This window comes from Dermacentor andersoni, chromosome 6 (assembly GCF_023375885.2).
Source record: "Dermacentor andersoni chromosome 6, qqDerAnde1_hic_scaffold, whole genome shotgun sequence".
NCBI lineage: Eukaryota > Metazoa > Arthropoda > Arachnida > Ixodida > Ixodidae > Dermacentor > Dermacentor andersoni.
In genome coordinates, this window is record NC_092819.1 from 43,541,072 (window position 1) to 43,563,956 (window position 22,885).

The 22,885-nt window shown below is 43.6% G+C and overlaps 1 protein-coding gene across 1 annotated transcript; it reads left to right on the top strand.

Annotated features, from left to right (window-relative positions):
* The first annotated feature begins 591 nt into the window (after positions 1-591).
* Positions 592-17,700, top strand: Pus7 (pseudouridine synthase 7). The gene is made up of 11 exons (XM_050170741.3): positions 592-781; positions 1,206-1,622; positions 2,964-3,104; positions 5,180-5,242; positions 6,832-6,957; positions 9,530-9,591; positions 10,433-10,711; positions 12,803-12,916; positions 14,282-14,354; positions 15,099-15,250; positions 17,509-17,700. The coding sequence occupies exons 1-11, from the start codon at positions 660-662 to the stop codon at positions 17,634-17,636; spliced, it is 1,677 nt and encodes a 558-aa protein (XP_050026698.1). The 5' UTR covers positions 592-659; the 3' UTR covers positions 17,637-17,700.
* The last annotated feature ends 5,185 nt before the right edge of the window (positions 17,701-22,885 follow it).

Below are 22,885 nucleotides of genomic sequence, written 5' to 3' on the forward strand. Positions count from 1 at the left end.
ACTACCTTTTTTCCAACCGACCGCTCCACCGTACGGCGACTTGACCACCAGTTATTAACACCTGCTGCCATAGCATAAAATAAGGAACCGGCTTGTTTGTAGCTTTACATATCGCGGGAGAGGCTTGCCGTATTGTATATGATGTTCTTTTAGCGGTAAGCTGTGCTATGTGGGATATATTTCTACCGTGTTCTATGACAACCTTGGCAGCAGGACGACGGGATTGCGGTAGTAAATGAAGTGCAATACTAGAAAGGGTACTGTTAACTGAGCATAGTAATACACTGCATCACACCCGTGGTCGAAGCAGTGTTCAGTCACGGCCCCTCAATGAACCACGCACAGGTTGTGTGTTTATTTTTATCGAAGGGCCGTGGTTTCCGTGGTTTAGCAGACGACAATTTCGGTCATTCGACTGTATGAGAAACGAGTCTGTCTTGTCTTAAAGACATGTCATGACTTAACACGAATACCCGTGTTTTGAGCAGATATTTTTAAGGTCAGACGTCGTAACAAAGCCGATCAAAGCCAACACAAATCACAGCCAATTGTTCAACATGCGCAAAAGTTGAGCCAAGCAACAAGCCAAGCCACTTAGAAACGCATGCTGTCTGCCTCGGATCTGACTGTCTGCCGTTGCTGTCGCTCTGTCGTTTATCATGTCAGCCGATAATGAGGACGTGACCGTTTCAAAGAAGCGGCGTGTGGGCTTTGAAGAGGAAGTTGGCATTACAGAATTCGTTGGAAAGCACAAAGGCTTCAATGGCGTTTTGAAACAAAGGTGAAATGTTTCGAAATAGATCTGGCTCGGTATGAGCCATCCAACTTGTTTGTGGAGTGTGGGTGCGGAAAGTTTGCAAAAGACTGCGCTATGTTAGCAAAAAGCAAACACGGAATAGCCGCATGACAGAAATTGTCGGGCTTACGATATACACTGTGTTTCATCGTAGTCGTATGTAGTGCACGATATCCTAGTTTATAGCACTTTAGCTCCTCGCAAACAAGTTTAGTGTCGAAAAACGGGACGTCGTATTTGCTTTCAATTAATTTCTGCGCTGGCTTCATTATAGCGGAGTTTCGGTTCGGGCGCCTTTAAACTACATGGCGTACTTGGCTACTTGTCGATGCACATTAATAAAGTATCGTTTTTAAAGCACTGAAAGAGAGCGCAACTTAATCACCCTTTTTGATCGTGCCACGTGCAGGTATTCAGACTTCCTAGTTAACGAGATCGACCCGTCGGGACGCATAGTGCGACTGGAAACGCTGGAACCTCCACCCGAGCCGCAGCCGGAAACGAGCTGGGCTGACGAAAATGTGAGTGCCGAGGTAAAGGAGCGCCTGGAGCTGCTGGCCGGCGGCCAGCGCGCCGAACCTGTAGTCATTCCGGTGACGGGAATGAGCAAGGAGCAGCGCGGTCAGCTGCACGCCTGGGTTCGCGCCCACTGGCCTCACCTGGACAGCCACACGACGGATGGCACCGTGCGCGTGAGCCGCTCCAAGGCGCAGCGACGGCGCGCTGCGCCGTGGCCTTCGGGCCGACCAAGCTACACCACTTTTGTCCTGTACAAGGAGAACATGGACACCATCGAAGCCGTCAACCGGATAGCTACGTTTCTTGGGTAGGATAACACTGAGTGGACAGCCACCTTTGCTGAGCCCTTCCGATAAAACCTGTCTTTCACTGCCTCCGTGGCACAGTAGAATAACGTCTTGGAGCTTGCACAAGTAACCACTCTTCCGTCTAGAGTCTGACTTGTGTAGCGCTGCACAGCAAATAAAGAGTACTACTACTGCAGCTGCGGGAATGAATATTGCATTATTCTCATGTATGGCTGCTGCTGCTGTGTTTACAAGAATTGTTTCTGAAAGTAAGCAGCAATGCTAGAATGTCACTGTCTCAGCTTTGCAGCATGCCAGATGTGCGGACGTCTGTACCAACCAGACCTAAATTTAGCCTGCTATCATCGAGTCCTTTAGAGTTGCTGGAGGTGCCGGCGGAGGAGCCAGCTCGCTTTGTACAATGTTGTCGCTGTGCTGCACGTAAACCATCTTGCTTTGCAATCCAAATCTTTCTTGAAGCTTCGAGGTAATGGGCATTGCTTTGAATGAAAGAACGCACAGCACAAACAGATTGAGACGGAGCAAGGAATGCGACAGGATGGACTACTGTCTGCTCTGTCTATGTGCTCAACTGTGTGTGCCTGCGTTGTCACACCAACTAGCCCAAAGAAACTTGTTAGCTTTGAATGCCTCTTTTTATGCTAGCTGCATTAGGTTTCTTGAAGTAGCTGCATGCACGTGTCATGCTGCTTTAGATTGCAGACAATGCAGGGGGCAAGGTTCAATGTTCCTTTTGACTGGCATCTCATGAGTCTCCCTCAAAGACCAAAACAGATGTGCTGTTAGCTGCGCATTGAGACCAGGTGACATTTCGCAGAATATACTATGCAATTCTTATAATTGGAGCATCACGTTCTTTTCCACAGAGCCTTGCTGGACATCTCAAGTTTCTTTTGAGCCAGCTTACCTATAATCAGTGACAACTTTTGAATCCAGTGCAAGCTCCACCTACAAAACTGCACCCTCTATGTCATCACGCTCCAAAACATAGCTCCCAAGAGACCCTAATATTGAAAGTTCGTGTCTACCATGACGTCAAAAAAAAGTAAGCTAATTTAATTAGCTACTGTATATATACAAACTGGTTTTAGTCAGACGGCGGTGCATTTGCCACTGCATTCTTAGCTTGTCATCATTTCTAGACATAAGAAACAAGCTTGCTGTTTTCAAGTGCTTAGATCAGTGATCCTGTAATACAACTCTCCTACCTGCAAGGTGCTGTGTGGCTGAATTTGCGTGTGTCAAAGTAAGGTATCTTAAAGAGTCCAAGTGCACGTGTAGCATGCAGTGTCAAGTGATTTCTGTTGGGTGCTCAGCAATTGACACAGATTTCATTGCAGGATGCGTCCCTCATTCCTGGGATATGCGGGCACCAAGGACAAACGGGCGAAAACCTGCCAGCGGGTCTCTTGTCACCGGTTGCCAGCAAAGAAGCTGCTGGATCTCAACCGCAGACAGGGTCTTTGGGTGGGCAACATCACGTAGGCTGGACGCTTTTCACTACTTGTGTTATCTTTGTCAGTATATTCCATCTCTCGTCAACTCCATGTAGTGTAGCAAAAGCTGTGGGTCGCCATAGCCAATAAGGAGAAAGAACCAGAAGGGGCTCCCCCATTGCCCCTTTCTGATGGTCTTCTGCATGATGCCAGCTGAATGGAAGTGTCATGGAAGGAGTACTGGCATATAATGGGCAAGTTCTGCTCCCATCTGCTAAATTATTATGTTGAATTCCAATGGCGGAGTCGGAGCAAGCTTTTCTGCTCGTTTCGGAGCAAGTTTGTTCCAATGACAGAGTGAGGGCGAGAGTAAGTTGTTCCAATGAGAGAGTCGGAGGGGATTCAGAGCGAGAGTCACTCCGTGGAGTAGAAAAAGATGCTCCGCCAAAATCGGCGGAGTGGACTGGAACTCTGCGTGACGTATTTCCTTTGCCGCGTTTGTCTGCTGGGAGGCACCACCGGTCATGACTCGCGAGGAAGCAAAAGCTACGCTTGGCGAGATATCCATTCCACACTTTAAAAAAAAACAACAGGTGAACGGCGCTGAAGAGACAAGTGACCGGTGCGGCGGTGCTGGGAGCAAACAGCGGAAGGAAATGACAACACGCAGGGTATCCTGGGTAACTCGGCGATAGAAGTTCCGCTTCCGGCGCCGCAGGTTGTGTTCCACTCGCGGATTTGGAGGTGTTGCTCTACTCCAGAGTCGCGTGCTCGCTCGCGGAGTCCGTTGGCTGCTCTGACTCCGCCATTGGAATTCAACATTAGTGATGGATGAACCCTAGCCTTTGCTATACTGCAGAAAGTTGGTGAGATGGATAGAGGCATCGCTAGGATGTTCTGGTCAACCTGCGGTGAGCTTAATTTTTATTTATTTATTTATTTATTTATTTATTTATTTCAACATACTGCAACCCTGTAGGACTATCACAGGAATGGGGAGTAGGAAATACAGAGATGGCAAGGAAGGAAAAAAGAAAGCAAGACAAGATGCAATAAAAATCAGTGGTTAACCATATACAAGAGGAATTGGAAGAAAGCACAAAAGGCCTGGAGACAGAGGAGAGAAAAACAGATGCTTGTCCTATATGCATTGTCACATACAATCACGCTTGCCACTGTAGAAGCTGCTGACAAAGTAGAGACGAAAGACAGAAAGAATTTGTGAACAAGCGAATTACATGCCTTTAGCAATATCTGTCTTTCAACAACATTGAAATTGAAGCTGTACTGACACATTCATTGGTCTTCACCCGCCATGATAGTCCAATGGCTACGGCATTGTGCTGCTAAGTTCAAGATTATAGGTTCAGTTCTGGTTGCAACGGCCACGTGCTGATCGGGGTGGAATGCAAAAATGCTTGTGTACTTGTGTACTTAGATTTAGGTGCACACTAAATAACCCCAGGTGTCTAAATTATAATAAGTCCCCCACTATGGCATGCCTCGTAATAAATAGCAGTTTCAGCATGCAAAACCCCAAAATTGAATTATGTGTAAGTATTATGAACCTTTGTTAGAAAATTTACACCTCAGTGTGTTGTCCAATTCATAGCCTGTTGCTTCTTCATTTGTGATGACAATCTAGACGAGTGCTGCATGGTGCTTGTTACAGATGTGCAGGATTAGTTTCTTTTTTTTCATTGCCAGATAAAATTAAGGTGCCTGTGGTGTGTGGCCTAGAAGTGTATAACAGCAAAACATTGAGGCTGCATTACAGTTAGGGTATGAACAACTGAAACTTGGGACTGTTACGGCAAGCCTCGTAGCACACACAGCAGCTTTGGAATCTGAAGCTTCATCAGTCACTTAATCATTGCTTAAGGTCCGGCAGACACTACACTTGCTGGGCGAGAGTGATGAGAAGGGCAGTTGTGAGTGTGAAACAAGTTTTGTTTCCACAAAGATCTACGCTTCACCTTTCCTGCTGCTATAAAAAAAATTCTTGCCGTAGAATATTTCTCGGCCAGTCTTTCAAAAGCACCATTTAATACAGTCACAAAGTGAACATCATTTAGGAGCATTTTATAAAGCTGCTGCATGACTGTGGTTGTTCTGCGCAGGTTTGAAAATACAGCCATCAAGCTAGGTGATCTGCAGGGAAACCGGTTTACCATTGTCCTGAGGTAATGTGTTGTTGTGGCCGCAAGTGTGGTTTTTCATGATGGTTGCAAGTTAAAGTATATTGTATATTGAAAAACTTTTGAGTCGTCCGCACCCTTTGGGTGCCCCACAGCTAATAGAGCAGTGTCCGTGCATTGGGATTTTATTACATTTGAGCCTCATTTAAGACCTTCCAGTGGAGTTGCGCTTTGCCTCTATAATTGCAATCAAACCTCCATACGACAAATTATAGGATATAAGGAAGTAAACCTGAAATGTTTCTCACCAATAGCAGCTTGTAACAAATAACGATTGGCAGGAGAAAAGAATTGTCGGCCCGATAATCTGTGCAAGAGTACACTTATCTAGGCTAATTAGTCACAGGGGCTCATGGCAGGATCACAGGGGATCGTGATAAGGAAATTTACAGAACAAAAATGGGTTGGAGTGCATAGTGTGCACATTACCAAGTCATGACTGGCAGATTACCACTGTCCTAGAAAAGTGTGCAATCATTGCATTCTACCAGTACTAACATATGAAGCAGGAACTTGGAGGTTAACAAAGGAGCTTGAGAAGAAGTTAGAGGGCTGCACAAAGAACAGTGGAAGGAGGAGTAACGTTAAGCTTCAGGAAGACAGCTCTGTTGATTAGAGAGTAAATGGGGGTAGCCAATATTGTAGTTGACATTTCTTAAAATGAAGTTGGGCAGGACATGTAATGTGTAAGGCAGATTACCGGTGGTCAATTGGAGCTACAGAATGGGTGCCAAGAGTAGGGAAGCATAGTCGGGGATGATAGAACTAGGTGGCGGGGTGAAATTGGGAAATTTGCAGTCATAAAATTGTGTCGGGTGGCACAAGGCAGCTAATTGGAGATCACTGGGCTAAGCTTTCGTCCTGCAGTGGCATAAGTAGACTGATGATGATAATGAACAAATATATTGCTTGTAACGAAAATCGAATATAACAAAGATAATTTTGTGTCATATGCAACTTTGTTACAGTGAGGTTTCACTATTCTGCCAACAGTTGATTAGGCGAAATGGGCCTTTGGCGAGTGATATGGACTGAAATTAACATGCTAGTAAAATTTTGGTGGTCATCTTTTGTAGTAAAATAAATAAAAAAAAGCTCTCTGTAAGTTGTGTCAATCCACTGTATAGTTGTAGCAATAGCTGTGGCCACTTTTCAGACTCATACATCTTGTATTTTGCAGTATATCTGTGATGAGTCAGATAATAACATGATTTATATTATGTTAAATGTTCGCTGAACCATTTAGAGTGAGTGTACATCACTACAGAGGGGGGGGGGGGGGTGCAATGAATCGGGTGATGAATCCAGAGGTGGCTTCTTTGGGTTCTACCCACATAGCATGGCACCATGGTCGTTCATTCTAGCGCTTGCCTGCTAATTCGAACTCCGCTTAATTCGAACAATTTTATAGTCCCCTTCGAGTTCGAATTAATGAGCTTTTACTGTGCTGCTACTACTGCACTAACAACTGCTACCACTGTAAAATTTTCGGTGTTTGCATCAATGATGTGCATGCGTAACTTGCCGCATTGTACCATGCACTCTAATCCTGGTCCTGCACAACTGCTATTCAGGGACGTGGATGGCACCAGAGCTGACCATGAGGAGGCAATGAAGTCACTGTCGGAGAATGGCTTTCTCAACTACTTCGGCACACAGCGCTTTGGCACTACAGCAGTGGCGACTCACCAGATTGGTCGGCGAGTGTTGCCTCTCTTCACTATTCTGTGTGCAGTAATCTATAGTTGGCGATAAGCTAAGGAATGCAAAAGCTCCTCACGCAAAAGTGTGTGTTGCACCTGCTTTTCATTTCTCTGTGCTTAAAAAAGGAGTTTCCTTACATCTTGCATAGACACGGAGAAGATGATTTCATACCATATAAATAAAGAAAAACCATGGTCAGGCTGTCAGACATGCACAGTTTGAAAGGCAGTAATGACTAGTGGCATTAGCTGTAACTTACTGAGTCTTTGGACAGGGAAAAACACCTTTTTCTTGCATGTTAATTTGAGCTAGTTGGTACATCTTGTCAAATAGTGCTCTGTCCTGTGCCTCTTTTCTCCATCTTGTGTTGTACTGTTCAAAAAATCTGCTGTAAGGCACCTTTTTCCTGTAATACTCTGTGACTAGAAGGCCAGGCAAAGATATATGATCAGCTGGATGGAAATTATTGCCACTGCACTTTTGTAGTATCACAGCTGAGGTTGAGGCTTCTTGAAATGGAAGGTTGTGGAGTCAGTGCTAATCCTTGTAATCTGTGTGCAGGCCTTAAAGGGGAATTGTCCTGACTGTGGTGGTGAGCAACTGAAAGTTTATTTCTGCTGTCTGTTACTGTGGTTGACAATAGACAGTAAGAGAACATTTCACACATGGCCATATGTACAGTCAACAGCAAAAGCTTACGGGATGCAGTTTCCCCTTCAAATGTGAATTCCTGCACTGTTAAGGCATGACACTTCGTATCTAATAAATCACTGTGTCGGTGGCGAAGGCTACTACATGCTGGAACATTCAAGCCGAGGCTGTGTGACCGCGCTTTGCGAGAATTCAGCTTCTTGGCAGATCCTGCGTCCCGTAAACTCTTGCAGTTGACTGTACATGGTATGGAGAACTGGCACAGCAGTGAGTGTAGCTCACAAAGAGGTGTATGTCTGGACATGTTGCCGAAGCAGCACACGTAGTTATTACTGAATAGAGTGCACAAAAACACAAAACAGTAGTGTATGGTGATGAGCCCCCCCGTGTTGAAGTTGCACAGCTCTGATCCAGAAGCATGCTTGGCTGTGTTATAGCCTTATAGGGTAAAAGGTGATCAGGTGATGTATTGACAGCTGTACTGAAATGCACGCCTGGGCCACGATTCTTTAGCGATGCCTTTTCCCTATGCTAACGCCTTTCGGCACTTTTCGCGTTCGTGAGTAATCAAGAGACGTTCCGCCCTGGGTGGAGCGTTGAACATGGCCACTCACGAACGCGAAAAGCGCCGAAAGGTGTTAGCATCGGGAAAAGGCATCGCTTCAAAATTGTGGCCCTCCACTAATTAGGAAATGGCAAATGAGCAGTGATGATTGGGTGATGTGTGAGAGGCCAAACAGGGAATGCTTGCACTGTGGAAAGCCAAATAAATAAGTGATGAGAGTTGGCTGGCACATTTATGCATTCCATATTAGGGTGCGTTTGCACTACATTCTTGAACTTTCGTCCCTTATGGAACACAAGAGATTTCAGTGAGACAGTAATGAGTATGCATTGTTGGTGCTGTGAGGGTGGAAAACAATGAAAACATCGTGTTGCTGATTTTTATGATATGCTGTAAATGCCAGCAGTATGTTCGAAGTTGTACATGTCATAATATGGCAAGTAGCACAAAAACTGCAGATGTGCTCCACCTGTGTTCGTGCTGTTTGCCCGATGTTGTTACACCAACTGTTACACCAACAACTGTATTGCTGTATGTGTGCATGCATGTTGTAAGCAATCACAAACGGTTAAAATATAGCATTAAATTTTGCTGTCATTCTGCATAAGTCAAAGTTTTGTTCACCTGACACTTAGTGCCGACTGCAATAACAGCAACTCTGACACACTACTGTTGAATACTGTGCTGTGGATTTATTTCTTGGCTGGGATAGCCACCCATTAATAAGGGAAGGATATGGAAATGTGTATGCAGAACCGAATTGGTGCTTCTTTAGCACCAGTTTATTATTCGTGAAAATACTATGCCCGTTGGCTGAGATAGGGGAGCCTGACACTTTTGAAGCATTTAAATGTTTACAGGTGAGGGACGCCTTGTAAGGTGGGCAGGTTGAAATTAGTTCTTCATTGCAGCCTTACATATACCTGACATTGCAACTTTGTGTCTACACATGTTAATCAACGTGCTTCATAAGTGCAACAGCAGCTGCATGAATTTGCACAAGGCCCACAGTGTTCTTGCACGAAGATGCATGCTTAGCATAAAGTGGTGCACATGTTGATTCTAATGGAAAGTTCACATGCCTGATTGGCGTCGTTATGATTTTGAATTATTTTTCCCTGTTTGCATTTTAGTAAGGGCTAAATTATTGATTGCCCAACATTGTCATGTTGACCTGGAGTCATTGAGTGCAAAGCAATAGGTCTGTATTCTGCTGTTGTGAGAGTATGCATCTAGCATTCTTTCCTGCAGACGAATGGGAGTGTCATGCCTGCTCATAATGTCTCACTGGCCATCTGCCAGCATACGTTTTAATTCTGATTTGTGCTGAGTGTACTATCTTTTTTTTGCAGGGCTCTTCTGAAAGGCTGCTACGAGGAGGCAGTTGACTTGGTGCTTCAACCACGGGATGGCGGTAAGTGCAGTACTGTCATCTGTGAAAGTATGAGCTGTTATGACCTCATAATGAGCCAAGCTTTGACTACATGTTGCAAACTTTTTCTGCGGTGTCTGCCTCTTCACCTGCTAACAAAAGTGCATATAAAAAGTTCGCGTTTAGTTCGCGTTGAAGCGAGAGGCAGCAAAAGGTCAATTCACTTGCTCCTGCTGCTGCGTTTCCTCACACCAGCATTTTGACAGCGAGTGTCCTCAGTCATCGAGTAAGATGTGTTAATGTTTGCTTGCGAGCATGTGACACTGTGCTTGTTAATTTGATTAGTAAGCAAATGTCTCCAAGTTTATACGGCTGATAAAACTACTACCTTTACTTCATATAACTGTCTAATAATTTGCTATTGCAATCGATGCTTCACATTTCGGGTGCAACTGCTTTTTGTTTACCCCCCCATGCAACATGCTGGATGCCTACGCACAAGTCATTTATGGGTATAAAGAGAAGCACGTTAGAGAAATTGTGTTCATCTATGCTGATTCTGCACTTTGAAGTCACGTGTGAAGCCTACCAAGGGTTAGCCCTGTGCAGAATACCCACGAATGCAGTCAGTCCATGCATGCCGACACTTCGCAGTCCAGTAGAGTAAAGTTAGTTCATCGCACGGACAAGTATCCATGCTGTCAGGTGGCGCTTGCATCAAAACAGTCTCACCATAGCTGTCTACTGGCTCCCATCATCATGTATGTGTCACGGGGGGGGAAGCCGAATGTTAAGATATGTGGTGGCCGTGCGAGGAAGATGAATGTCAGGGGACACAAGAGAGTCGAGTGTCCCCGCAACCTCTCTAAATGATTCTGTGCAGGAGCTCTTGCAGAGTGCCGAGAAGAGTGGGCAAGATCGAAGGACGCTGCACAGGCTCTAGCAAAGCTGCCCCACCGGGGTTGCATTGAGGGGCTGCTGTTGCGTGCGCTGACCAAGGGGGGCGCCACAAACTACCTTGGTGCCCTGCTTGCTCTTCCAAGAAATGTGCGCCTGCTGTATCTGCATGGATACCAGAGTTACGTGTGGAACCGGCTCGTGTCACGACGGGTGCAGCGATTTGGCCTCACTGTGCTCCCTGGGGACCTGCTCATGACACTCGGTTTGTGTGCTTTCTTGCCACTCGGTCTTGCCTGGCCATCTGCTGCGTTTTACTGCTTTGTGGGCTACTCATTCATGATTCAGGGCATCGTGATTCTGGCATCGGGTTCTGGGCATTGTAGTAGCTCTGAGCTTTGAACAAGCCTTGATCCAGAAAAATGTCAACTACTAGTGTAGTCGTGACACACACACTGACTGGCCATTGAAACTTCGCAAAATGAGATCAGTCGGCAGAACAGCAACAACAACAAAAAAAAGGAATACAACAATAACAATTTAATGAGGATGATTGTATTGTAAATGCACCCTGTCCCATGGTGCTAACTCTTAGAAGAAATACTGTTTGTTCCACTGCTCAAGACTTGTACATTCTAGAATCCTGTAAAGAGAAAAATGTAGTATAGCTGTGTTCGACTGTACACCTGATACAATAGATAGTTTTCATAAAGCGTGGTTTGCAGAATTGAATTCCATGTTCAGATGGCAGTGACCTATAGCATCTTGCCATGCACTATTATGCTATGGATGTAATTCTACTAATATGGCTTTACAAAAGCTGTATAATAGGTTTTATTAAGCTGTAACATTTATTTTAATGATTGAGTGGAGGAGGCTTTAGATGCTGCGGCTGCATGCTTTCCTCGTAGAACCAACTTCATTTCATAGCATACTTCATGCACTGTTGATGACAAATACAGCTTATCAACATGTACAGAGTGTTACATGCCAAACGATCTTTATCATTATTACTATTATTATTATTATATTTTATAAAGCAGTCTTATTAACAATCTTCTCTGGTAAATGTCAGAATTATGTCACATCCGCTGGATACTTGAAAAGGTTAACACAAGTTGTAGGACAAATTGCTGTGTGATGGCAACTAATTAGCAATGTCTCTCTAACTTTGTAGTTATTCATATTAGGCCACATGTTTCCGTTCAAAAATTTAAGCCAATTCTTGTTGTTGTTGTTGAGTTTAATGGCTCATAAGCAACTAAGGCCATCATGCGCCAACCACAAGGTATAAATTTATAAAAGTATAAATATTTCTGCAAAAGGCATTGGGCATATTGCATGCAAAAGAAAGGTACCCTCATATGCAGCAGATCCACAGGTGACCTTTCCGTGGCATTGATTTTTGTTGCCACTGCGTTGGTGCTGCTTCTTACAACTGACAATGGAGCGACACGAGTTCGATCTGAACAATAAAAAAATTGCTGACTCCATTGACTTTTCTTATCTTACAAGGACTCTTCATTGCAGAAGCAGCAATTACAGCAGATTGACTTATGTCTTCCTCAGCTGTCAGTGTGTGTAGCATTGTACCTTATCCTGCATTATCATCAGCATTACTGTATTCACTGAAGAAATTGCTAAAAAGCTGTTTGAATTAGCAGCTGTGTGAATCCTATATAAAGCCGTGGCCCAGTAGATAGGGCTCCTGGCTTGACTGTGGGAGGCATGGGTTCAAATCCCACTGCCAGACACCCAACGATATATAATATGATACAAGCAGCCCCCTGACCAAGCGTCAGGCTTTTCAAAGGTGAGTTACGTGGGAGAGGTTTTATACAGTTCTTCGTGCTTGCTGTCCAAGAACTAAAGAAAAAAAGCAAACAAAGCACCCTGCATTTTCCCATGTGAATGCGGGTCTAATTGTCTGTTTAAGTTTTTCTGCAATGTTGTATTTAGTTTTCTATTTACATTCTGAGTGTATTTATGTCTGAGATTGGTCTATTTGAGGTTCCTGTTCAATTCCTGTAGTTTTGTAAACCTCTTTCTTTTTTCTGCCTTTCTTTGCTGTATGTTCTTTTATTTACTCCCTTTTTATACCTGTTGATAGGGGATTCTGGTGGAGTCTGTCAACTATTCAACCATCTCCTGTAGGATAGGATAGGAACAAACTTTATTTGTCCAACAGTTATTGATGTTGGTGCCCAGGGCTAGGCTGCCAGGGGTCCATACCTTTAAATTTGTGACCTTGTTTATTGAAACACAAACATAGATTTCAATTTATGGTCCTTGCAAAAGAAGAAAGAAATCTCAAGTTTGATTGCTCGTTGAAAGGTCATGACTGTGGCAATTGCAGGTGGCACCGAAGAGGAACCGAGAGTAGCAGGTCCGGATGATGTGGCATCTGCTAGTGTGCAAACACTAGTGCTGCCTCTTCCCGGCCACAGTGTGCGGTACCCACAAAATGAAGGTAAGTAACCCAAAGCATTAGTGGTCATCTCTTTGTAAGGGCACTAGGTACTACATAACATGGTCGGATAGCTGTGTGTGTGCATGTGGTGCTTTCTCGGTGATTCAAGGAATTACACTAAATGCAATCTCTCTGCACCGCTCAGAGGAGTAAGCAACCACAGCATGTTTGAGCTTAGCTCAGCCACAGGCACTAGTCGTTGCATTGCATTGACTGGGGTGCCGCCCGGAGCGCGTGCATGGCCTCTGAAGGGCACCCAAGCATTGTGCCACGAAAAACACAGTATGCCCAAGTTGACGAAAGAGAGGCTTATTTACTCTCAATCTCTGGTGGCAACCAGCACTGTACAAAAGCCTGGTCCCAGGAGGCACAAAAAGCAAAGGTCCGAGTGCCAAGGACGAATGCACAGAAAGGGTGCTGCTAGCACATCACTTAGGGGGGCGGGAGCTCTCTGCAGTTATGCTGTGTGCTTACGCGGTGGCTGAAGGAATGGGTTGTGAGCAATGCGGTTTCTGTCAGTGTCTGCCTCCGATAAGCATGGCCACATTGTAGGGTCTTAAACGTGCTCTTGGGACAAAGGAACGACAACACAGTAGTGTAGACAATCACAAGGGCGTTTATTGCAACTCTTATACACCAATCTAGCCAGCTGAATTACCACCAATAGAGCGTGCCTATAGGTGCTGACAAATCGAGGAAGTTCGACTCACCGTGACAGGATAGTGAACGAATATGTTCGCCCCCGTGCTGGACACCAACACCTAATTGATTGTGCGTACAGTCACGCGAACGGTGACGGGTTCGAACGATCACATTCGTCCATTCCGGTGTCCTGCTCCTAAGCCTTTCGCAGGACAATCCTGTGAATGGCCAGCAAACACGCGAAACGTCCACGCAGCTGGCCAACTCCAAGCCAAAGAAAAGGAGGCTACTCCCTTTTGTGCCCGAGTAACCTCACTGTTAGGTGGCGTTAGCAGCGCAACAGTTGCGCCATCTCTCGCAGTATTCTGCAACTACACTGACCGGCGGCGGCGCTTAGCTATGTGGCAAAGCCGGATTACAGGAAAGCGAGAGCCATGCGGGGAAAACAACATCAGGGGGTGCAAGAGAGTTGAGTGTCACCACAACGTGTAGAAGAGCCATGCATAAGCTCTAGGCAGCATTGTTTAGCTTAGTGTGGACTGTAGTGAATTGTAATCTGTGGTCTGTACTGTAAAAAACACAATATCAAAAGAAGCAAGGTGTAGCACCTGTGCTCTCATTGGTCAATTCTTGGTTTTGTAAACATTGCATCATCATGATGCAGTCTTCCAGTTGTTAGTCTGGATGGCATTTACTGGTGCTGCAAAGCTATCTTGTATGCAGTTGCTGATTGGTACAAGGAAATACTGGCTGAGGATGGACTCACCCTGGATTCTTTCAACGAACAGAGGCACAGGTTTGTTTATTTCTATTTGTTTACAATTGTATAGTTGTTTATAAGCATGTTACTAGTGTGGAAGGTATGGCTGTTTAATAGCTGTCACCTAACAAGCTTTTTATCTCTGCTCCCCACAGTTACTCTTATGATAAATGTAGAAATAAAGCGAGTTGAATTAGGCAAAATATGCAGGCTTAGTCAAGATCTCCTTTTACATCCTGTTTTGATCTTACACCTTTTTGGCTACATGAGCGCAAATTGAAGATTATTAGGTGCTTTGGCATCAAAGTTGCTGTGTGTCTGGATGTCCATGTTGGAGACCTTTGCTTAATTTTTGCTGCTGATGATTAAAGATGGCAGTTTGAGACGTTTGTTTTCACTCTTTGGTCTCGAAGGGTTACGACAACTGGATTTGATCAATTGATGAGATTAGGAAATTTGCTGGCATAAAACAGAGTCAGTTGACAGAGTAGGGGTGACTGCAGATTGCTGTATTGTTTCATCCTGCAGTGAACGTTTGTGGGATTATGATAATTATTACGGTGTAAACATGGTCCTGTGCAACCTGTGTGGTACGCTGTGGTCATGATATAGAGAGAGAGAGATAAGGACGGGGGAGAGGTAGGGAAGTTAACTAGACTTTGTAGTTGATGTAATTTACTATCATAGTATACCTGAACAGGGCCTGCAACGAAAAAAAAATATGCCATTCTCAACCAGCTTGTTTGATAGAGTGCAGAAAAGTGACATGTTGTGTTGCAGGGAGTTGTCTATGAGTGGCTGCTACCGCCACCTGGTGGCTGTCCCACGAGAGGTGCAGTGGCAGGAAGTGAGCTACACAGACCCCCTAGCTGCACTACTGCTCAGTGACCTTGACAGACTACAGGGCCTGCCAGAGCCTCAAAGCTGCGAAAGTAAGCATTTGAAGCCTTTTTGTTTCTGTCACTGCTAATGGTGAATAAACTGTTGTCGCAGTAACCTTTATAAAGGTGCACACATTTTCTCATTTAAAGCCGATAGCTGTGCTGTTGCCCTTAAACATTTCTTTCATTGCAACATGATGCTGGGCACTGGAATTAGCTATAAATTGCTGCTGTAAGTTTTATACTCCTGTCAATGTTACCATCAGATATAAAAAGAATACTTTGCAGATATATGCCAATCCAAGCAACTGGTACATCAAATAAAGCAAAGCTGTATAAGTGCGTTTTATTATTTTGAAAGTTGCTATGCCCAAACTGCTCATTTAAAAAAATTTCGATATTGAATGTTTTCCTTCTAAAAAGCAAGTTTTTCATGCAAAATAAAATAACATTCAAGCACATAGTAAGTCAAATTAACATAATAAAGTTTATTATTGCTCATGATAAAGGAGGTCAGCTACCTGCTGGTAATCAACAATAAAGAACATAGCAAGAGCATAGTTTGGAGAGTTTTATCATTCTGACAACGCCTTACCGGGGACACCCAAAAGCAGAAACTGAGGAGGCCTTGTGGGGATAGTGGAGAGAGTGTCTGTGTTTTGCAGTGAAGCTTGCCTCCTGAAATCATGGGTTCGTGGCAGTGAAATATTTCTATCTTGGCTATTAATGAGCCAATTTGAAAAATGTTTACTGCAGAATGCTCCCTAGGGGACACGTAAAAACTTCCAGCATGTAACCGAAGTTTGCTGTGTGGCCTGGTGAGGGGCGTCTTAACAGCTTTGCTGCAAGATCATTCACCGTACAGATCATATTATGTAATAGCTAAAACACAGGAACCAGCATACTGTCAGCATTATTAAGGGCCTAAATGTGAAAATGTGCACTTTTCCCTAAAGGTCACCATGATAAAAACACAAGTATGGTATATGATTAAGCTTACTGCCAACTTTTTGACACGTGCGTTCAACTTTGTTCAAAGAGAAGTAGTCATCCTGGCAGGGTTTGTCAGGTCTTCACTCTCAAAGTGGATGGAGCCCACGGAAATTGTAAATTTTGCCCTATGTAGTAGGCAAATGGAAAGGGTAATTGTGGGGTGAGAGAAATGAGAAATTATAAAATCATATTTCTAAAGATACATAACTAGGCCAATGCACTGCTATGGAGATTGGGTAAACTTGCTTGCAAAACGGATACATGTGCTTGTGATGTTTGTGCATAGCAAAGTGACGCAGTTCAACGGCAATGGTTGTAGGAATAGTATGAATGTCTAAAAGGTTAGAAATAATTCTATTCAGAAGTTCTTTGGTTATTTTTAGGCATAACATACGCCTGGGTGAGAAGAATAAGGATCCTATGAAACACGTGAAGCCACCGAACAACAAAGCCAATGAAAGCATATGGAAAATTGACTGTTCCTTTAATTGAAATGTAGAAATCATAAGGTAACTGGAACTGGATGAAAACCATGTGCCACCGGTGGGAGCCATACCTACATTCTTGGCGTTATATGTGCTATGCTCTGCTAAATGAGCTATGGCGGCAGCTGTCCCCCCATCTACTTTCACGAGTATTTGTGTACTAGGCTTAGCCCTGGTAGCGCTAGTAAGCACCATTTATAGCCATAATGGCAGTTTCATTGTTCCATGCACTGAGTGTCTAGCCTTCTTGGGCTCATTTGCCTGTTTTCGTGGTCAGTGGTCAGGCTTTCCCTATTGATTCAGAGGCACTGACGCAAAGGGCACATTCCTTGGTGAATGCCAACTATTATGGCTCTCCGAGACAAATCCACTGTCCACCTATACTACTATCATAGACGTGCTCGTTAACAGCTCTGTTCTCTATGGAATTATGCAATGAAACAACAAATGCTACTTAAAGATCTTCACTGCAACAAATATACGCCATCGAGTGCACCATTTGTTTAATAAAGTGAATACCCTTATTGGAATGTTTGGCTATTCGGTTACATTGACAGTAATTGTGGATGGTTTACGTACAATTTTGTGTCATTTTATGAATGCCTCTAGCATACTGCTTATGTTACTCAGTTTAATTTTGGATTTTATGTTTGCTTCTTTTGAATGCATTTGATTACCCAGTGATAAAGTCTTCGTATGCATTGAAAAATGACGTGTCAGAATGATGCTTGCATACAGTGCATGGAGTATTCATTGATTCTCAATACAAGCTTGATTGCAAGTTGTCTGTTGTGTGGAGCCAAAACTGTATCACAACATTCATGCCCGCAGGTGACGACAACGCAAAGAGGGCACTGAAGCTGGAGTTCAACCTGAGCTCATCATGTTATGCCACCATGGCAGTAAGAGAGCTGATGCATCGGGAGTGCACGTCATGGGCAGCAGTTGTATCAAGTTGATGGTTTTGAAAAAGAAAAAAAAATGAAAAATCCTTGGCAGTTTCTTGGACATTAGCTGTCTGCATCAGTGCTTCATGTTGAATGTTTTAAGCATGTTTTTGTAATTTGCCCCTTCAAGGTGTGTTGTGCTGACACTTTCGCGTAGCATCGTTCTTACACATAAGCAATAGCCACTTTACACTTGTGCCATGATGCTACTGGTCGAAACTTTTCAAGTTAGTTTTGCAGAAAAGTACATGAGATGTGGTGCATAAGCGAGCTGAAGACACCATAGCTGTTTCCTTGTGTTTGGATGTATCAGGAAACTTATATCTTTGTAGTGGAAGTCAAGCACCAGAGAACATGGTGTCTACCTATATTAACGCGATAGTGTAAAAGGCCCTGTGTCGTAGAAAATTCAGCGTTGGCATCCAGTGTCCAGCGTTGACTGTCGTTTCGGCAAAAATCATTCCAAACTACGCATAACCAACCACACAGGCCCTCCGTGTAGTGCAAAGAACTGAACTAATTGAATCTCTAAAAGTAAAGTACATCAGTAAAATCGTAAAGCGCAACTTGCACACAACCTATAGACATGATAGCGTCTGATTGTAATTTGAATATACAAGGAAGCGTAATTGTTACGTGGAAACTCTGACACAAACGCGCCTTCAAGCATTTCTAGCATTCATAGACCAGCCATGGTGTCCGAGATTTGTGCATGCCGGTGCGTGCAAATCTCGGAGGCCACAGTGGGATGTGCCCAGTTCCTTGCAACACCTCCAGATGGTGCTCGCCTCCACCGCATTGCGGCCCACGCAAGAGTTTGTACCACAAAGCTCCCCTTTGTGCACAGCGTTCATTGCTAGCGATTCCTGGCAAACATTACGGTTGCATAAGCTGCAGGTGCCGGGAATTGTGACAAGCAGTCGGGGATCATTGAATGTTATCACGTTCCACTCCTAAAGGCGACACTTAAGCGTCCTCCAAATTTTTGTCATGGATTGTGTGCCAGGGCAAAGCAAAGTCCTAGGCTGGCATGTGCCTTGTGGTGGAGCTCCCTCTTCGATAGTGGGGAAAATGGCAGACCAGTGTTTTTCTCCATGCCTTGCCACCAAGCTCTTCGGGCTAGCCTCTGGGTATAAGTTCACAATACAAATGCTCATGTTATCATATTAAAAAATTCCAAGCATATTTAGGCATATCATAAGAACCCAACAAACACTGACACCAAGGGCAACATAGGGGTAATTACTTGTGCTTAATAAATGAAACAAAGAAACAATAAATTAATGGAAATGAAAGTGGACGAAAAAACAACTTGCTGCAGGTGGGGAACAATCCCACAACCTTCGCATTTCGCATGCGATGGTCTACCAATTGAGCCACCGCGGCGCCCTTTCCCCATCCACTTTCTTGGGTATTTATGTTTCCCAGTAGAACCCTGGGAGTGTTAGCCAGCGCCACCACTCGTAAACCTTGGCGGCAGATTTGGAACAACCTTTCTGCCGCAGGCGTCACGAGAACATGATCTTCTTGGGCAATGGCAACCGGTCAACAAACCCACACATGCTACCTGAAGGCATCAATGTTGCCAGATTTAGGACCTTCGTTAGGTAATAAACGAGAAGAAAGGGAAATGGCTCCACAGTAGCTAAATTGGTAGAGCATCGCAGGCGAAAATGCGAAGGTTGTGGGATCGTTCCTCACCTGTGGCAAGTTGTTTTTTCATCCACTTTCATTTCCATTAATTTATCGTTTCTTTGTTTCATTTATTAAGCACAAGTAATTTCCCTATGTTGTCCTTGGTGTCAGTGTTTGTTGGCTTCTTTGACACGACTAACAAAAGATCAGGCCCCTCGGTTAGTGCCCTTTCTTCTCGTTTAAGCATATTGAGGGTAACTTACCGGGAATTGTGGTTACGAGTGTACATAAAGTTCCCTTCTGTGATGTGGATGGCTAGTTTTAACAAAATTTACCATTTTGACATTTACCTCTTATTATTTTTCAGTCACGGCAGGCTATGTGGCACAGCCACAGAACACCCTGCTGATTGGCCGAACTTTCAAAGCAATGTCGGTGAAAGTAGTAAACGTAATAATTATTTTTAAAATTTATAAGGGTGTGCAAATATTTGAAACTTTCAAATCATGAAGTGGATATTCTTATTCTATTCGGTCCTCAAATCAGAAACAGGTTCATGTTATATTGGCTTATTTGTTTATAATGCCCCATTTAAGCTTTTGATTAAGCTTACTGCATAATGTGCGGCATAATGACAAACTTAGTAATGTAGCCAATGTTGGGATGTCAACATTGTTTTATACATGTATTAGTGGTAAAGAAGGCTGTTCAGTATTCGAATCAAATAGTCACTATTCACAAGTGCAGATATTTTTCTGATGCTTCACCTTGCCAGCTATGCAAATTCAAACCTGGAGCAAACTTCACACCCATGTCACAATGCACATAAAGAATGGGAAGATAATAGGAGGCTGCATCACTCAAAGGAACCACATTTTTTCCAGCCACTAAATTGCGATCGTTCACACTTGCATTTTGCTCAGACATGGCATTTGACAATGGGCATTGTTCGGTACTATTTGTCGGTGTGGTAACTGTGCGGTCTTCGAATATGCTCAATTTCATTGTTATTTGATGCACCAGTAGTGGATCCATCTGCAGTTACCACCAATTAGAGAAGAAATGCTTTGCTTTGCTTTGCCCTCACTGTAGTAAACATGTATTTCCGTTTCGGCCTCAAGTGGACAGTAAATGGGTGCTATTAGGCTCTTAAGACTGCCTCTTCATATGCACAACCACACATTCTCTGAAGAATCCCGATTTGTTTATAATGCTCCATTCGAGTTTCTGATAAAGCTTACCATATAATATGCAGTATAATGACTAAACTTCGTAGTGTAGTCAATGCTGGGGTGTCAACATTATTTTATACGTGTATATTAGCGACTGTGGTGCAGCCAGGAATTTTTCTCGAGGGGATGGGGGCAACCACTTGACTTTGAAACTGCAGCTGAAATTTTTATTGCGTACAAGTACATTTGGGTATGAAATATATACGTACAGAAGGAGGTCTCGTAGTGAAAGACTGTAAAGGTTATCTTACTGTTAATACTTACAACAGTAAGATAAGATTTGCTATTACAGCAAACGGAAAATTTGTGTATACATGCTTAAAGTACGAGCATAAATACATAATAAATAAAACATAGCTGTGAAAGAAAAAAAGAAGTGAGGCATAAAATAGCTAATAAGTCAACTTTACACATATTGCAAGAATGTGTGCAACTCGAATTTATATGTAGTAATGGCAGAATATTCTTTTAAGCTTAGTCGGTAAGGTATCCCATAGTGAAGTTGAGGCAAAATTAGCTATGAATTTCCGATAATTAGTTCCTGGTTTAGGCAACAAAAAGTTATTCTGTGGAGTGAATCCTGTAGAAGTGACGGGGGGGAACTGATGTGGGTTAATAAGGGACACGTGGAAGTTTTCCATGGACAAATTTGTAAAATAAAATGCTGAGGGAGTATTTGTTTAATTTATCGAGTGGTAGTATGTTGTGATCATGAAGCAACAAGGAAGCATTAGCTGTAGGACTGTTAAATATCATGATATGTATAGCCCGATTTTGAACGTACTGCAATGGGGACAAATGTGTGAGGTAAGGTGTTACCCCACACATTAGGTGTTAAGGTGTTAGAGATACCGTATTTAAAGTGACTGTGAATAAATGCGTAATAATGTGATCGCAGGGTTTTAATATCAAAGTATGACCTAGCCTTTAGTAGAATTCTAATGCTGCATGCTAATTTCTTCATTAGTGAGTAAGATGCCTATCCAATTTTACCCCCAGGAAGGTAGTAGTGTCAGAAGCAAGTATGTCATTACCAATGTGAATCGCTGGAGTGCTGGAAATTTACCTATTGTGTGAGGAAAAGTTAATAAAATTAGACTTCTTAGTGTTAATACTTCATCCATTACTCCGGCGCCAGTTAAATATATTGGCAGCATCAATGTTAATTTGGATACGGGTAAGTCTATACATTTATCTGCACTTATTATGGTAGTATCGTCAGCATAGAGTATACAATTAAATGAGCTTAGGCATAATGGAAGGTCATCGATATAGATGACAATATGGCATGCCAATATTAGTTACATTAGGTAATGAGTAAGTACCAGATTTGGTATACCAGTTGTTCTCGATCTTGTAAGTGCGGACTAATGTTAAAGCTGGGCCGGTTATTCCAATCAATTCTAGCTTCTGAAACAATATGCAGTGAAAAATGTAATCGAATGCCTTTGAAAGGTCAATGAATAACGCAGCAACAAAACTACCAGCGTCTATGGCAGTTTTGATGTCTGTTAAGGATATTAATACTAGCTCATGAAAGGGAGAGGGAAGAGCTGGGGGGGCTGGGGTAGCACATGCTACTTTCAATTCGTTGTTCATTTGGCACTATTCACTTTCGTCCCAAAAACTACTATTCGGTTTTTGGACTTGTAACTCAATGCCTTATTTTGCCCATTGCTGCCTTTACTAGAGGTGGAAGGCATAGATCATTGCTTCCCAGAGTTTCTAGCCGTTAGCTGAAAAAATCTGAGGACACCTAAATGCTTCTTACGAGTTCTGTGAATGTGAAAGCATTAATGTCCAATTGAACAACACTGAGCGATTCTTCGAGTTATGAACTTTTTGCGGGCAAGCGAGCACGTTGAGACACTTGGTGCATGTTGATTTGGCCTTACCAAGGTGTAGTTGAAACACAGGCGAGAGCTTGCAAGGACAAGGCACGCGTGGATAACACGGGTTTCCAAGAGCAAGGGTGACGTGGCGATGCGCTCTCTTCTCACACAATACTGCAGCAGCAGGTGTTCCCTTTCGCCCGCTCTGCTCCATTTGAGGCACGAGCCAGCAAGCATACGAAGGCCCTTGGGACACGGCGTCGCAGCCACTGGGAAGTTAGGTGCATTTTTGCTGCTACAGACATCGCTGGCTTTTTCACTCAGGGGACCATTTGACACTTCCACATCAATAACTAATAAGTACTAGATTTTGGGTCATTGCTGTATGTGCCAGTGTGTTATACGCATGCTCACCTGTATGCAGCTCAGGTGTATAGCAAGTGGTGCACTCGAAAGCCTGTAATCTCACCAGGAGGCATACCAGGTGTAACCGACCCTTCCTGCTGCAAAAGTTGAGCGTCCAGCTTGTATGCAGTACAGCTTGCACAACAAAACGAAAGTT

What these genes read in the sequence shown, in the direction of transcription:
- Pus7 (XM_050170741.3), top strand. Translation starts at nt 660, where the DNA reads ATGTCAGCCGATAATGAGGACGTGACCGTTTCAAAGAAGCGGCGTGTG. An exon ending in GCGACTCACCAGATTGGTCG is followed by an intron (nt 6,958 to 9,529) that starts GCGAGTGTTGCC and finishes TTTTTTTTGCAG; the next exon opens with GGCTCTTCTGAAAGGCTGCT. An exon ending in AGAGCCTCAAAGCTGCGAAA is followed by an intron (nt 15,251 to 17,508) that starts GTAAGCATTTGA and finishes TCATGCCCGCAG; the next exon opens with GTGACGACAACGCAAAGAGG.